The sequence below is a fragment of the Apiotrichum porosum genome (genome assembly GCF_003942205.1).
Source record: "Apiotrichum porosum strain DSM 27194 chromosome Unknown scaffold_20, whole genome shotgun sequence".
Lineage (NCBI taxonomy): Eukaryota > Fungi > Basidiomycota > Tremellomycetes > Trichosporonales > Trichosporonaceae > Apiotrichum > Apiotrichum porosum.
In genome coordinates this window covers 36,207-50,399 of record NW_021167127.1, presented here as the reverse complement: position 1 = coordinate 50,399, position 14,193 = coordinate 36,207, and the positions used below count along the sequence as shown (strand labels likewise).

At 60.4% G+C, this 14,193-nt stretch overlaps 5 protein-coding genes and 1 non-coding gene across 6 annotated transcripts; 2 read left to right on the top strand and 4 right to left on the bottom strand.

The window, feature by feature from the left end:
* Positions 1-749: 749 nt before the first annotated feature.
* Positions 750-3,311, bottom strand: EHS24_005215 (uncharacterized protein; the record flags this gene model as incomplete). The annotated part of the gene is made up of 2 exons (XM_028620747.1): positions 750-2,403; positions 2,530-3,311. The coding sequence occupies 2 exons, from the start codon at positions 3,309-3,311 to the stop codon at positions 750-752; spliced, it is 2,436 nt and encodes an 811-aa protein (XP_028471963.1).
* A 1,618-nt stretch (positions 3,312-4,929) lies between these two features.
* Positions 4,930-6,461, bottom strand: EHS24_005214 (uncharacterized protein; the record flags this gene model as incomplete). Its single annotated transcript, XM_028620746.1, has 2 exons — positions 4,930-5,967; positions 6,018-6,461. 2 exons carry the CDS (start codon positions 6,459-6,461, stop codon positions 4,930-4,932), a joined length of 1,482 nt encoding a protein of 493 aa, XP_028471962.1.
* A 1,441-nt stretch (positions 6,462-7,902) lies between these two features.
* Positions 7,903-9,398, top strand: EHS24_005213 (uncharacterized protein; the record flags this gene model as incomplete). The annotated part of the gene is made up of 2 exons (XM_028620745.1): positions 7,903-9,150; positions 9,198-9,398. The coding sequence occupies 2 exons, from the start codon at positions 7,903-7,905 to the stop codon at positions 9,396-9,398; spliced, it is 1,449 nt and encodes a 482-aa protein (XP_028471961.1).
* Positions 9,399-9,493: 95 nt separating this feature from the next.
* EHS24_005212 (uncharacterized protein) lies at positions 9,494-11,704 on the bottom strand (the record flags this gene model as incomplete). The annotated part of the gene is made up of 2 exons (XM_028620744.1): positions 9,494-11,303; positions 11,358-11,704. The coding sequence occupies 2 exons, from the start codon at positions 11,702-11,704 to the stop codon at positions 9,494-9,496; spliced, it is 2,157 nt and encodes a 718-aa protein (XP_028471960.1).
* Positions 11,705-12,292: 588 nt separating this feature from the next.
* EHS24_005211 lies at positions 12,293-12,398 on the top strand. The gene has a single exon. It is a non-coding gene; the product is annotated as a tRNA-Leu (tRNA).
* A 168-nt stretch (positions 12,399-12,566) lies between these two features.
* On the bottom strand, positions 12,567-13,704 carry EHS24_005210 (uncharacterized protein; the record flags this gene model as incomplete). The annotated part of the gene is made up of 2 exons (XM_028620743.1): positions 12,567-13,513; positions 13,569-13,704. 2 exons carry the CDS (start codon positions 13,702-13,704, stop codon positions 12,567-12,569), a joined length of 1,083 nt encoding a protein of 360 aa, XP_028471959.1.
* Positions 13,705-14,193: the final 489 nt, after the last annotated feature.

Sequence of the window (14,193 nt, the reverse complement as noted above, 5' to 3'; positions counted from 1 at the left end):
GATTGCAGGGAAGGTTGTTGGTTGGCGATGGAGTCCTCCACTTCTTTAGCTACGACCACGATCCTTTGTGTGCTCGTTCTGCAACTGTTCGCTCCTCTCGTGTCTCGTTCAGTTTTCGTTTTTCGTTATCGTTTCTACTTTCTGCACAGTTTGATTGTCTCGACCGTATCTGCAGATGTGTAGCGCTTAACTGAGGCCGTGCAATGAATGTTCGGGTGGGTTAGGCGGGCGGAAGATTAAGCAGAGGGCGACTAGACTTTCGAGTCAGGACTAGTCAAATTGCGGCGGCATGTGGCATTGTGGCTATTGGTCGTACAAGCACGTTATGGAGGCAGGCCGTGCTGCCATCCATGTCCATGAACCCATAAACGCAACCAACGCTATGCACTGCACCCCATAGTCCATGCACAGCAATGCCGCATTACTTCATTACCAGAACTCTACATGCGATGTTATGGGGGTAGTGGTGGGTAGCATTAAGAAAATGGGTTCTTTGTTGGTGTGATAAAACGTCTTCCTTGTCTGATCCTCTTTCCGTAGATAAAAATTAATGCGCAAGGAAAAGTCCAGTCCCAAACAACTAGTACAACAAAGGGAGGCCAAGTGGCGAGTCGAGGTCGAGAGTTTTCTTCTTTCTTGTCTTTCTTCGGGGGAACATTCTGGGTCGTGGTCGTGGGAGGGGGTGGGCATAAAAATAAAATGTCTCGAGCGGTGCGCGCGCGGCCGGAGCTAGCTTTGCTGCGTGCGTCTTATCGCCATTGAACGGCCATGTTGACGGGGGGAAGCGACCGGGCCCGCGCGCGCAACGTGCCCGCTTCGGCATGTTCGTACTGGTTGATCACCTCTTTGCCGTCCGGCACACAGCTTGGGCGGACGGTGCCCAGAGGCTCAGTGACGAGCTCAAAGGAGTCGTCGTCGACGTATCCGTCATCCACGTCGTCCAGGTCGACCGCCCCGGGCACACGGGAAATAGTGTTGACATTGACGCGGACGCGCAGGGGGGCTTCCCAGTCGGCGTACTGGCCAGTGACTTCGGTATCGGAGACAGGCTCCTCGGACGAGGTGTACTTGTGGCGATTGTCGGACGACGAGGCAGAGACCGTGGCGGACAGCGTCAAGCCTTCGGACGAGAGGCTGCCCGCAGATGTGGTGACGGTCAGTCCCGGGCAGGACCGGTCCATCATTGGTACAGGAATAGGGGTGGTAGTGGAGGCTGGGGAGACGGGTTCAGACGCAGCCGGGGAGCAGAAGGACCATCCCCTAAAGGCCAAGTCTTTACGGATCTTGAGCACGTCGGCGCCGTGCATGGCGTCACCGAGCAACGGGTCGCGCAAGTCGAGGGTGCTGTTGGCTGGGGCCAGCGGCTCGTCTGGGATATCTTCGTCAAAGTGGCGGGTGTCATCCGCCGCCACGAGGTTGGGCTGGTATGGCGGTGGGACGTGGTGGATGTTGTCCCAGTCCACGCCGTCAAACCACGGGTGGGCCATGAGCTGCTCGACACCGTCGGGCCCGAGCGGACCCTCGTCCGGCGCCGCCCGCCACCTGGATGGGACGTATCCCAGTCTCTCTTCGGGCTCGCACAGCAGGCGCTTCATGAAATCGACAGCGAGCGGCGAGATGCGGCTGGTCTTGGCGAACACGAGCGAGTTCTTCCAGTCAAGAATCTTTTGCCTGGCAGCCTGCCTCGACGACCCCACAAACGGGACGGTACCATACAGCGCCTCATAGACGATGATGCCCAGCCCCCACCAGTCGGCACTGAACCCGTATCCTTGGCCACGAATGACTTCGGGGGCCATGTACGAGTTTGTTCCGCAGATCGTGTACGCCATCTTGCGCCTGCTCTTGCTGCTGTTGCGCCACGAGAGGGAAAACTTGCGCGACATAGAGTCGCCGCTGGACCCGCCCAGCCCGCCACCGACCCCACCGCCGGGAACATTCTCGATCCGTCGACGGCGGTTGCCGAACGCTGGGCGCGACAGAGCCACACCGTGGCGCTTGAGGACGGCCCGGCGCTGGTGTTCGTAGTATGCCGAGTCGTGGCCCCAGTGCAAGTCTGTGGCGAGACCAAAGTCTGCGACGCGGATATGGCCCTCGCCCGAAAAGAGGAAATTGTCGGGCTTGACGTCGCGGTGAATATAGCCCAGCTGGTGGGTTTGGTGCAAGGCGAGGACCATTTCGGCAGCATAGAAACGGACCGCACCCTCGGGCAGCGATCCTTGGCTCATGAGCAACGTGAGGAGGTCGCCGCCGCCCATGTACTCGAGAGCCAGGTAGAGGTAGTCCTGGTCCTGGAACGAATAGTAGAGACGCGGGATCCATGTGGGTCCGTCGCTGACGCAGGCTGCTGAAAGCAGGTCCTTTTCAGCACGGACGTGACCTTCCTGGCCCATGCGGAGGAGGCTGGAATCTGTCAGCACGTGTGCTTTTGAAGCGTAGCAGCGAGAGGTACACTGTCGATTTTGCGCGGGTGGTCGCTTTCACGCGCCGGAGCCGTTCTGTGGTCTGTGGCACACTCAAATGACTCACTCAGTCTTCCTCAGCTGCTTGATGGCGCAGATCCGGCCACTCTTCCGCTCCGTTGCAATGTGGACGACACCAAACGCGCCCTGCCCAATGACGCGGCCAAACTCGAACGCGGACGACGTCACGCGCCCCCTCCTCTCCCTCCTCGAGGCGCGCAGGTTCAGACTTGGGCCTGCGCCGCCGTTGCTGGCACCGTTACGTGCAAGAGCGTCATAGTATTGCTCAAAGTAAAGGGCATTGGACGCCGCCTTCTCCATGGTGGTCAAGGTAGGGTTGACGGCTCGTCCCGTGCCGATGCAGCCAAAGGGGGGCTCATAGTCGTCGACTGTGCTTGGGCTGCTGGCTCCGCCTCCACCCAGAGGACCGAGGGGCAGCTTGTTGAGGACCTTTGGCCGCCGCACCGTGCCGCTCAAAGTCAACCTGTGCCCTGAGGCCACTGGGGCCGACTTTGTATTGTTGGTGCCGGCGGCGGCGGTCGCACTCTCGCCCGTAACGACGGCCGGATGTGAGGGTAGCGGTGAGGGTGTTGCCGGTGCCCTGGCTGGCGGCGGCGGGTTGGAGCGGCCTGTCGACGTGGTAGCAGCGTCGCTCGCCGGCGTGACGAGGTGGTCGGACGGGACCTGCGGTTGGATACCGTATGCCTTGAGGATCTTGACCTCTGCTTCAGTTGGGTTGACGGGGTCGACGAACATGAGCTGCGGAGAGCCGACACAGAGCGAGTCGCTCAGTCTGCTCGGCAGCACGAGGCCGAGCAGCCAGCGAGACCATGGCGGGCGCTGGTCCATCTGGAGAGGGGTATGAGCGCTGCTGCTCGCTGCTCTCAAGTGGTGAGGGTGGAGACCAAGCGGGTGTGGGTGGGTGGTGTCGTGGTGGCAAGGGGATACAGCACAGAGTTCCGGAGAGTGCCAGCGTTTCCGACCTTGTCCTTGTCACGTTGTCACCGGTAACCGACACGCGCCGAGCAGAGTGGGACTGGGAAGGACTGGAGATGGTGTACGCACACTATAGTGGAGAACAGATGGAGCGTCACAGAACCGTCGTGCGATCTCGCATCATAAACACACACACGCTCGCCGGGTTGGACGCGCGCACACCGCCGTGGCCAGCACACGCCCCGGCCGCGCCGGCCGTTCCCTTTCGCCCTCGCAGCTGGGGGAGGGGTTGCCTTTGCTGTTCTGGGCTCTCTTGTGCGTCTCCCCCCCTTGGCGCATGCCGCACAGAAGCGGTCCATGCGCGCGCGTGTCAAGGTTTTGTACAGTGTTGTTGCTTCATGCGTTGGGCTCTCGGTTGGCCCGTCCGCCACAGGTTGTCGGGGCCACCCGGCGGCGCCACCGGCGATGACTGTCCTGGGACCCAAAGAGGGCGACGGGACACACCGCCTGGCAGAGCCTGTTCAGGCGCAGAACAGGCAGTGAGCAATGAGTAGAGTGCATCGGTGCATGGGTGTACCGCATAAGACTGCTGGACGGCGCTGCCTATGCTGCGACGTCTTGCCTACAGATCGGTGTGATCGGGCTGCACCGTGCACAGTTGGGACACTCCCTACACATCGCCAAAGGCAATCACCAGGCCGTCAATCTGTCCGATCAGTGGCAAAAAGCCCATGTCACACTCGCGATCTGAAAGCTTCCTTTGCATACCTCGGTTGGGCTGAATGACAAGCGGTACAGACGGACAAGGACATGGGTACATGGAGTCGGTCTCGGAGCATCGGCAGAATCAGAACCAAAAGACTGTGAAAGAAGCATGTTTTTCGACTGGGACATTGCATCATCCTCGCCACTCCATTCAGCCCCGTACACGCCCGCATGCTCCGCCACGGGCGAAGGGTCAGAGGTCAGAGACAGGACACTTCTCGTGTCCATTCCGCCGTCATCACATGCACGTTGCAGCAGTACTAGTATAGTGTGCTGCGAGTGCAAGCGTACTCTGGAAACTGCTGCATTGTCCAAGGGAAACACTCTGGCCCTACCATCGACAACTCTATCTAAACCCCCCCCCCCCCACCCCACAGCCCGTCAACCCTCGATCCGACCCCCGTTTTCCCTCGACGCCTCCGCCCGTCCCCCCCCCCCCACGCCATCGGCCCTCGGCGCGGTGGAGAGCAACCATGCATGCCCCGCGGTGCATGGTCCAGAGGCCAGAGGTCGGGAGATCGGGAGCAAGGCCGCGGATGTCGCCGTCCCAGTCTACTTGGCATTCACTGGGCAACGAGAGACCCACAGCGTTGGCGGTCGGGGCGGTAGCGACTGTGGACTGCGAGCGACGAACACGTGTGCGCCGCGCTCTCTCTATGTTTTATTTTACCGTACTGTCGTTTCTTATTATGTCTTATGTATTTTCGGTGCTGTCGTCGTCGTCGTCGTCGTCGTCGTCGTCGTCGTCGTCGACGTCGGCCGGCATCTACATGCGCAGGATGTCACGCGCCGTCTTGCCCTGCGTCCGCGGTGGGACCGGTCCATTGCGGTGCGAGTGGTGGCTGTTCGAGTAGCTGCTGTGCTTGTAGTTTGCCACGCCGCCGTCGAGCGTAAACTCCTCCGACTCGAGGGTGAGCCGCCGCTCCCTGCCTTGGCTCTGCGAGACCGAGACCGGCATCGAGAGGGCAGACATGAGCGGTGTGGAGCCCGTCTTGGCTGGACGCAGGGTGTCGGGCGACGAAAAGGCCAGCAAAAGGTTGGCAGCCTCCTCGGGGGCCAGGTCGGCCCTGTCGCGCGAGTGGTGAGGAGCCGGCATGGTCAGGTCGGGTGGACTGGGGTGTTGCTTTGTCGGGCCGTCGAGCGGCGTGTCGAGCGCACCGCCAAACAACGAAAAGTTCTGCAACGGAGCCATGAACGGGCTGGGCTCGGGTGGACCGGTCGCAGACGAGGCGGTGGAGGCTGCGCTGCCGCCTTGGTAGGTGAGAAAGGGCGAGGTCGGAGATGGTGTCGGGAACGGGAGGTAAATGTTCGGGTTGGGCGCACTGCGAGGTGCCGCAGGCATGGTCCTGGGCGCTTGCGGCTGAGTCGTCGAGGCGAGCAAGGACGCAATGGACGGAGGGTGTGGTGACGCAGTGTGTGTCGAGCTGTCGGTGGTGGTGTTGTCCGAGTTGCTGTGGTTGGGATGACGGCTGGCCAAGGTCAGAGGTGGCGGAAGGTCGGCCTCAGCCTCCGTCTCGTTGGGGTCGGGCGACATGATCATGGTCGCGTGACGCGCCGACGGAGGGGTCATGGAAGGCGACGGCGGGGTCGACGTTGTGCTCGGCTTGTGGCTCGCCGGGCTCTGGTGGCGATGGCTGTGGCGGGACACTTGCTCATACTCTGGCTTGTCGATGTCCATGTCCTCTGTCATTGACTCGCTGTCGTGTCGTCTCCTGGACCCTCCTCTTGAGTGACTAACACGCGACTCGAGGTCCACTATTTGCTGCTTCAGTTCCCGCATGTGCTCGACCGTGCGCTCAAGCACCTAACCTCGGTTAGTATCCCTCCGCGGCATGCACTGTAAAACAAACGTACCTCGAGCTTGAACTCTCCGCCCTTTCCACTGTCGTCACAAAGGCCGGGGACCATGGCGCGCAACTCGGCAAGCGCAGAGTTGATCTTCTCACGACGCCGACGCTCGATGAGCGAGTGGTTTGCTTTACGCAGCTGTTCCCGTGACATGGGCCTGCCTGTGGGACCGACTTTGGTCGCAGCTGTCGGGGTTGCTGATGCAGAGGGAGGACCACCGCTCGAAGGCTTGGACTGGATGGCGCGCTTGCCACGAGACCCACTGCCCGGGATGCCACGCGAGCTGCTCCCCGCACCGCGTGTAGGGTCGTATTCGCTGTCACCTGCGTCGTGGCTGCTAGGTGAAGCCGAGCTCTCGGGTACAGGCGAACGGGAGCCCACATCGCGGTCCTGGTCGTCGCGGTAGTGCTTGCGTTTGCGCGAGATCGAGGGGAGAGGCGGGGGTGGCATGGCTGCGTATGGTAATGGCGGCGGGTAAGGTCGCGGCGTTGATGGTAGGAGTGGTGGAGGGAGGTGTCCGTTGAGAACTGGCGGGACAGCGAGGGATAAAGAGTGCAGACGAAAGTACGCGTCGGAGGGGGATGTCGCTGTGGAGGAGGGAGGGGGTCGAGAGGGGAGGGGGAGGGGATGTTCTACCCAGGCCATGATGAAGGCAGACGAGTGTATATTCGCTCGTGTGATGCTCTTTGCTTGCTATGCCGTCGGCGGCGGCACGGGTGTGGGTGTGTGTGGGGGTGTGTCTCTCCTCCACCCGGTGCGCCGGTGCAACGGACTGATGTCGGGTTGTGTATTGGAACGTGCGTTCGTGTAAAACAAGCCTACTCACGCACGAGGGGCCGGCACCAACGAGTCAAGTCGTGTGAGTGGCACCCAAATTGGAATTGGGGGAGCTAGAGCGCTGCTTAGCGTGCCGGGAGAGGGTTGCAGTGCAGTTGGAGAAGAGTAAAGGAGAGGAGTCCAATGCGAAGAGAGGCGGGGTAGCGAGCACACGGGGCGGCAACGACTAGAGCACTGCTAATCTTAGAGCGTGTTGAAATACGGCCGTGTCGATAACAGACCCACTTTTGCACTGCCGGCGTGTGTGATGGTACACGCTTGGCATGCTCGCGTGCACATGTGCGCAGCCTATCGCCATGCAGCTGCATGTGGGCCAGGCCCCCAAGATCACCCACAGAAACGACCATGGGTGCATTTGCTGCTCACACGCTGTCTCTCACTCTGCACGCACGTTCGTCTTTGCCATGTCGTTTGACTCTTTTGGTCGGTCGATCTCATGGAGCCCCATGTATACCGGGTGCCTGGACCCGCATACGTGGGGCATATGGTGCGCCAGGCGCCGGGGGGCCATATGTGTGCATGTCGCGTGACGTCGTCGTCGTCGTCGTCCAGTTGCAGCGCACAGCAGCGCATGTGTGCAGAGGCATGCTCACCGCAGCTGAATTAGCTAATTGACGAGTGGACGGTGAGACTGAGACAGTGGGGCACAGTGGACGATGGTTTTTCGTAAACGTGCGCGACCATTTGGTCCAAGCAATCGGCCCTCTCTTGGCCATCTGCCCCAGGCACTGAATGACGCAACCCCCCCGCCCCCCCCCAGCTCGTGGTGGACAAGAAAGACACAACAACAATCGTCCATCTGTTTGGCAGTCATGTCGGAGTTGTGGCTGGCCGAGTGCGGTCCTTGATATACATGTGCCATGGTCTTTATCAACGTCGTGTGACTCTTATTTCTTGCCGGGTAGCCCACGGCATCGTTATCGGAGAAGACGACGACACGCCGTGTCGGCTTCGACCGATTATCCGACCGCGTGCTACCTTGCCCACACCGCTGACACCCTTCTCAATACCGTTCTTTCCACTCACACGTCTACTCTCACATCCACCATTAAGGATGCTACTAACACGGCTTGCACTTCTCTCGGCCTCGGTCTCGCTCAGCCTTGCTGCAGTTGTGCCCAAGGACACCCAACGGGACGTGGTCCGCCTGGGCGGCGACGACGATGATCCAGCTCAGGGAGCCCGATACCGGCCCCTCCCTCCTTTACGCGAGCAAGATGCCCTCGAGCGCCAATGGGTCAAGAAGAGGTGGGACCACGTCCCATCCATCCTCAAGAAACACGGGTACGACGCGTGGCTCCTCTCCATGCGCGAGTATGCCGAGGACACGGCGTTCCGCGCGCTGGTGCCCACCACGACCGTGTTCTCGGCTCGTCGCCGCAGCGTGTTCCTGTTCCACACCCACCCGACCATCGAGTCGCCACTGTACCTCATCGACAACACGGAGGGTATCTGGGACACGCTCAACGCGGCGCTGTCCGAGATTGACCCGCAGAAAATAGCCATTGACGTCGATGCGCACGTCGCCTTTGCAGACGGCCTGCACGCCGGCGAGACACACGCACTCATGCTGGGTCTGGACCCCGAGTATCTGTTCCGGACAAGCCCGTGCCGTGCCATACCCGTTGAAGTCATCGCCGCGCGCGTCGGTGGCGAAGCCCAGCTGGAGCAGTACCAGCACATGATGGAGACGGTGTGGGCCATGGTCTCTGACGGGTTTTCGGAAAAGGTCATCACGGCAGGGGTGACCACGCCGCAGGACCTCGAGTGGTGGTTCCGCGACACGATGCGCTGGCGCCTGGGCACCGGCACCTGGTTCCCGCCCAGCGTCGACATTAGTCGCCACCCAGACGAGCCGAGCGTCGAAGACCACCCGCAGTTCCGGCCCGGCGACATGATCCACGTCGATATCGGCATCACCGCCATGGGGATGAACACGGACACGCAGCACCTGGGCTACATTCTGCGGCACAACGAGACGGCCCCGCCGGCGGGCCTGGTCGAGGGCATGCGCAACGCCAACAAGCTCCAGGACTTTGTGCGCGAGGAAATGGTCCCCGGGCGGACGGGCAACGAGGTCCTCTTTGCCGTCTTTGACCGCATGAACGCGTCCGGCCTCGACGGCGACATTTACTCCCACCCCATCGGCGACTATGGCCACAGCGCAGGCGCAGTCATTGGGTTCACCAACATCCAGGGCTTTGTGCCGCACCTGGGCGAGAATAAAGTCCTGGAGGATTACTGGACCAGTGTCGAGCTGGCCGGTAGGACGTATGTGCCCGAGTGGGGTCGGGTCGTCAGGGTGAGTCATAAACTGTCCAGACCGGCTTTTACTGACCCGTGGCACAGTTTGAGCTCGAAGAGGACGTGTTCTGGAGCAACGACTCGAAGAGCTTTGAGTGGGTGTTTGGCCAGCAAAGGCAGTTCCACCTCGTGCGTCCCTTTGACAATGCGCGCGTCACTGCTGGCGGCGTGGGTGAGAACGTCGGTGCACGCGCCCTCGGTTGGCTCGCCGCCAAGCTTGGGTGGCAGATGGCCTTTGGGAGGTAAGGGGATTGGATATTGATCATGCGGTTACATGCCATGATACAAAGGTGCGGTGCTACAGCCCATGACCGAACGCTACGTACTTGTACAAATGATTATTACTGTGGGGGAGAGAACCACTGCGTTTGCGTCTGCGCCTGCGCCTGGGCCCGCTCCTGCTGCTGCTGCCACTTGAGTCTCAATTCTTCCTGTGCAGCCAGCTCTTCAGCCTCGTGCGGAGCCTGCTGTTGTGCAAGAGCAAGTTGCTGCGGAGTGAGAAGGGTTTGATTCCCCGGCGTGGTTGACCCAGGAGTCCCCGAGCCGCCAACCATCTGGTCCCAGGAGGTAACATTGGTATTGGGCAAGCTCATCTGGTTCTGCTGAAATGTCGCCTGGGGTTGCTGCGGCTGCTGTTGTCGTTTCTGTTGACTGTACTGGTGGAGGTTGTCCAACGTCAGTTTCTGCTTGACTGGATCCATGTCGTGCAAATTCCGCTTGGCATTGTCGTTGAGACCGTTGTAGGTCTGCAGCTGTTCAGACGAGAGGCTTGAGGCGAACAACTGCTGAGCATACGTCGGGACAAAGGGAGCGTCGGGGCTGTTGATGGAAGGGCTACTGGTGCTGCTGCCCGGGGTGCGTTGGGCACTGGCACTGGCACTGGCGGTGATGGCCGCGATAACGTCTTGACGGAGCTTGGGTCGTTCGTGTTCCAGAAGCTGGTTCACCGAGGCGTGTACGGCATTGAGCATCGAGGTACGCTCCTTATCCAACAGCTGCCTAACCTGTTTGCCGATAGTGTCCCCGAGTGCGGTGAACATTTCCTTCTTCATGACCTCCAGCTGGCCTGTGAAATGGCCACTGATGCGCGCTTCAAAGTCGTCATGGGTGGCAGCGGGTGGAGCCCCATTGGAGGCCGTGACGAGGGCGGAGCTGTTGTGTGCAAGCCCATTCCTGATTTCCTGGACGTCCTCCTGAAGCTTGGAAACGTTGGACTTGAGCTCATTGATCGTGTTGATCGCACGCTGCGCGAGAGAGCCTGTACCGGGCGTGCTCGGCGACATGGTGCTACCGTCGGCAACAGTAGACTGAACCGGGGAAGCGGTTCCAGGTGGAGCAGCCGATGCGGCGGTGTCAGTCGTCAAGCCCAACGCGCTGGCTGCACCGGACGACGACTCGGGCCGGACGACGAGCTCGCCGGCGTTACGGCAGTAGCGCGCTTCCCGCTTGGCAAGAATCGACTTGTACTGCTTGGCAACGGCCGTTGCTTCGGTGGCCATCTCCTCGTACCTCTCCACCATCTCGGCCGTCTCAATGTCTCGATCCGCAACCATGTTCTCAAAGTCGTCGACCTGGTTGATGACGTTTGCGACTTGGTCCTCGACGGCCTCCAGTCGATCCAGGACACTTTCGAGGAGCGCGCGCGCACGTCCTCGCTTCGAGCCCGGCGACTTGCTTTCCGGTGCAGGAGTGTCGTCGTCTTCGACAGCTACCGCCATCTCGACATCATTGTTCACCTCAACTTCAAGTGGGGGGCTGGGAGGGGGTGGTGGGGCGGGTTGGGACGGTGGTGGCGGGGTCGGGGAATCGATCTGCTCGGCCTTGCCCTTGCCCTTGCTGTCGACGGTCTGTGCCGCGCGGACGTTAACATATCCGTCTTCAATCTTGGCAATACGGTCGCGTAAAGCCTCGAGCTGGAGGGCATCCACATTGCCTTCGCGAGCGCCTGGACGTGACAGGGCACGCTGGATGAGTTCGACAAACGTGTCCTGTAGCGCAGTCGTCTCGGCGTGAAGGCCTCGCTCTGCAATGTCGACTTTGCGCAGTGCGTCTGCGAGGGCCGCATCGTTGGCGTTGAAGCCTTCTAGGCGGTAAAGTGCACGAGTCGCCAGCTCGCGCTTCGAGGTGCCAATCAATACGGACTGCAGTGTTCTGAAATGTCAGCAGGTGTGGCCATACACGACACGGAGATGCCATAGACCTCACCTGGTAAACGCGTCCAAGGTCTTGAACACGCCAGTGTCATGGTTGGGACGCGGCGACCCAGATCGAGAACGCGGCCAGGGCCCCCCACTGCTGTCCGAGTAGTTGGGTCTGAGGTCGTGATCGCGCGAGTCATAACCCGAGTCTCGTCGGTCGTATGGGTATCGTACAGGCGGGGGCGAGCTGCGCCGTGTTTGGAGAGCAGGACGGCGGTCATACGATGGTCCTCCGCGATCACGGTCCGGCGGTGAGCGCGAGCGCCCCGCTCCACGACCATACCGCCCTCCAGGTCCATCGGCGACGGAGGTTGAGCCGTTGGAGGAGGGTCGGGGCGGTAAGGTATTGCTCATCCGGTCGCTCGAGTTGAAGCCCGCGTGTGGCCGCCAGTCGGACATTGGAATATTATATCGTCCTCGCGCAGAACATTTACCGGGAGTGCGCGCAGCTGGCCACCCATGTGTGATGGCGGTAGAGATGTTGTAAACAGAAGATGCGGATGATGTGCGAGGGACGCAAGAGTCGCTTTGGCGTGGGATAAATATACTTCCGCTCTCGGTGGCAACTCGCACCAATACACTGCAGATTATGGTCGCCCTCGGAAGGCAACCTACCTTGCAAGTGCATTCTCCCAGCTGTGTAGACGGGTCTGAAAGATAAATACACACACACATGTCCCTTGCCGTGGCTTGCCACTCCAGGTCAGAGATGCATTAGGCGATCAACGAGTCGCCAGTTGTGGTCTGTGGCAGGTGCTATTTTCCTGTTTTCTGTCCATTTCTGAGGTACAGTCCGTCGCAGGCATTCCTTGACTCCCACATATATCTATTTCTTACTGTGTGACCTTTACTGAGAGCCCACACACGCCTCAGCTCCCGGCAGAAGCAGACAAGCCTGTGTGGGACGTCTGGTGATCTTGAGGCCAACAGACAAATATCATCGGCGAGATGGCCGAGCGGTCTAAGGCGCTGTGTTAAGGTTTTCTTCTGTTTCTTTCAGAAGTTCATCCGCAGTCTTCGGACGTGGGTTCGAATCCCACTCTCGTCAGCAGAGTATTCAGTTACTCCCAAGCCAACTTTTTTGAGGTTCGTAGAACGATTGGGGGAGGTGTGGACGAAGATCGGAGGTGTTGATGTCGTGTGGCACCAATCCGCTTGTATCCGTCCAGTTTGTTGGGCTCCCTATGTCTACTTCTTCATCCTGGCTCTACTACTTCTACTTGGACATGTCGAAGACGGTCTTGGCAACCTTGCCCTGCTCAAAGAGCTTGTAGTACTCTGGAGCCTCGTCGAGGTCGACCTTGTTCTCCACAAAGCTCTTGAACAGCTCAAGGTTGTCTTTCAGGACATTGAGTGCCGCGGGGAAGAAGGTGCGGACCGAGCAGCGGCCAAACTGCATGCGGACATTCTTGTCGTAAAGAATGTTGCCGTCGATAGTGACGTTACGGGTGTGGACGCCGACGCTCGAGACGGCACCGTAAGGGCGTACGAGGGACAGCGCGTCCAGGACGGCCGACTCGTGGCCCACGACCTCGAGCACGGCGTCGGCTCCGCGGCCGTTGGTGACCTTGAGGATCTCCTCGCGCAGCTGAGCAAGAGGAAGAGCAACGGCGCCGTGCTTCTCCGCCAGGGCGAGACGGGACTCGTGCAGGTCGGTAGCGTAGACAGTCTCGAACAGCGAGCGAGCGGACGAGATGGCGCAGAGTCCCACAGGGCCACAGCCGATCACGACGGCGACTCCCTTCTTGGGAACAGTGCCGGCCTCGGCATCCTTGAGCGTCCACGCGTCAACAAGGGGGTCGTCCAGCAGGCGGCGCGCGTTCATGGCCGCGCTGTATCCGGTGGGCAAGATGTCGGTCATGAGGAGTGCGACCTCCTCGGGCAACTCGGGGGGAAAGTTGAACAGCGTCGCGTCGGCGAGCGGCATGCGGAAGTATTCGGCCTGGCCACCAGTGAGACACTTGTTCTGCTCACAGCGCGAAGTGTAGCCCTGGTCACAGTAGAAGCAGCTGCCGCAGCTGACCGAGAATGGCGCCATGACAATGTCTCCGGGCGTGAAGTTGGCAACGGCCGAGCCAGCCTCGACGATCGTGCCGATAACCTCGTGGCCCATGACATAGCCCGAACCGTCCTCGTGGCCGCGGTACGCGTGCAGGTCAGAGCCTGAGGGGTGTCAGTGTGGGCCGGTGACCATCCTGGAACCGAGCTGCAGACTCACCACAGAGGCCGGCGAGGTGGACCTTGATCACCACATCCGTGTCCTTCTCGCACTTGGGAACGGGAACCTGCTTGACCTTGACGTCGAAGGGGCCGTCAATGACGACTGCGCGCATAGTCTTGGGGACGGGGGCCATCTTGAATCACAAGCGATGAGAGGGTGTGAGCGAAAGAGTAGGGGTTGGAAATGGAGAGAGCAAGACCGCCGATACAAAGTGTGGAGGTCGTTTAACCGCCCCCAGCCTGGCGTCACCGGTGCCTGAAGCCGGAGGTGGGCGACAAGGCGACGGACGGTGTTATGAACGGAGCAGGCCGACAGGCGCGCGCATGTCGGCGCAGATGGACGGGAGAGTGGCTAGCGCAGGCTACAGGAGGTTGGCCAGGAGGAAGCAGCTTTAGTCAGGAGCGACATACTGTAGACCAGCGGTTGCACCAGCGCAGGCCGGACGAGCATCGACAGGTGGGCAGTAAAAAGTAACATGGAATATCATCACTACAACAAGCAATACAACCGCGCAACACCTTCACGTCGCCTAGACAGCCTGTATCTTGTCAGCGCCATCCTCCAAGTCAAATCGAGAAATGGGGGTAGGGGATAGGTGGATCAGAATAGGTCGATGGTATAA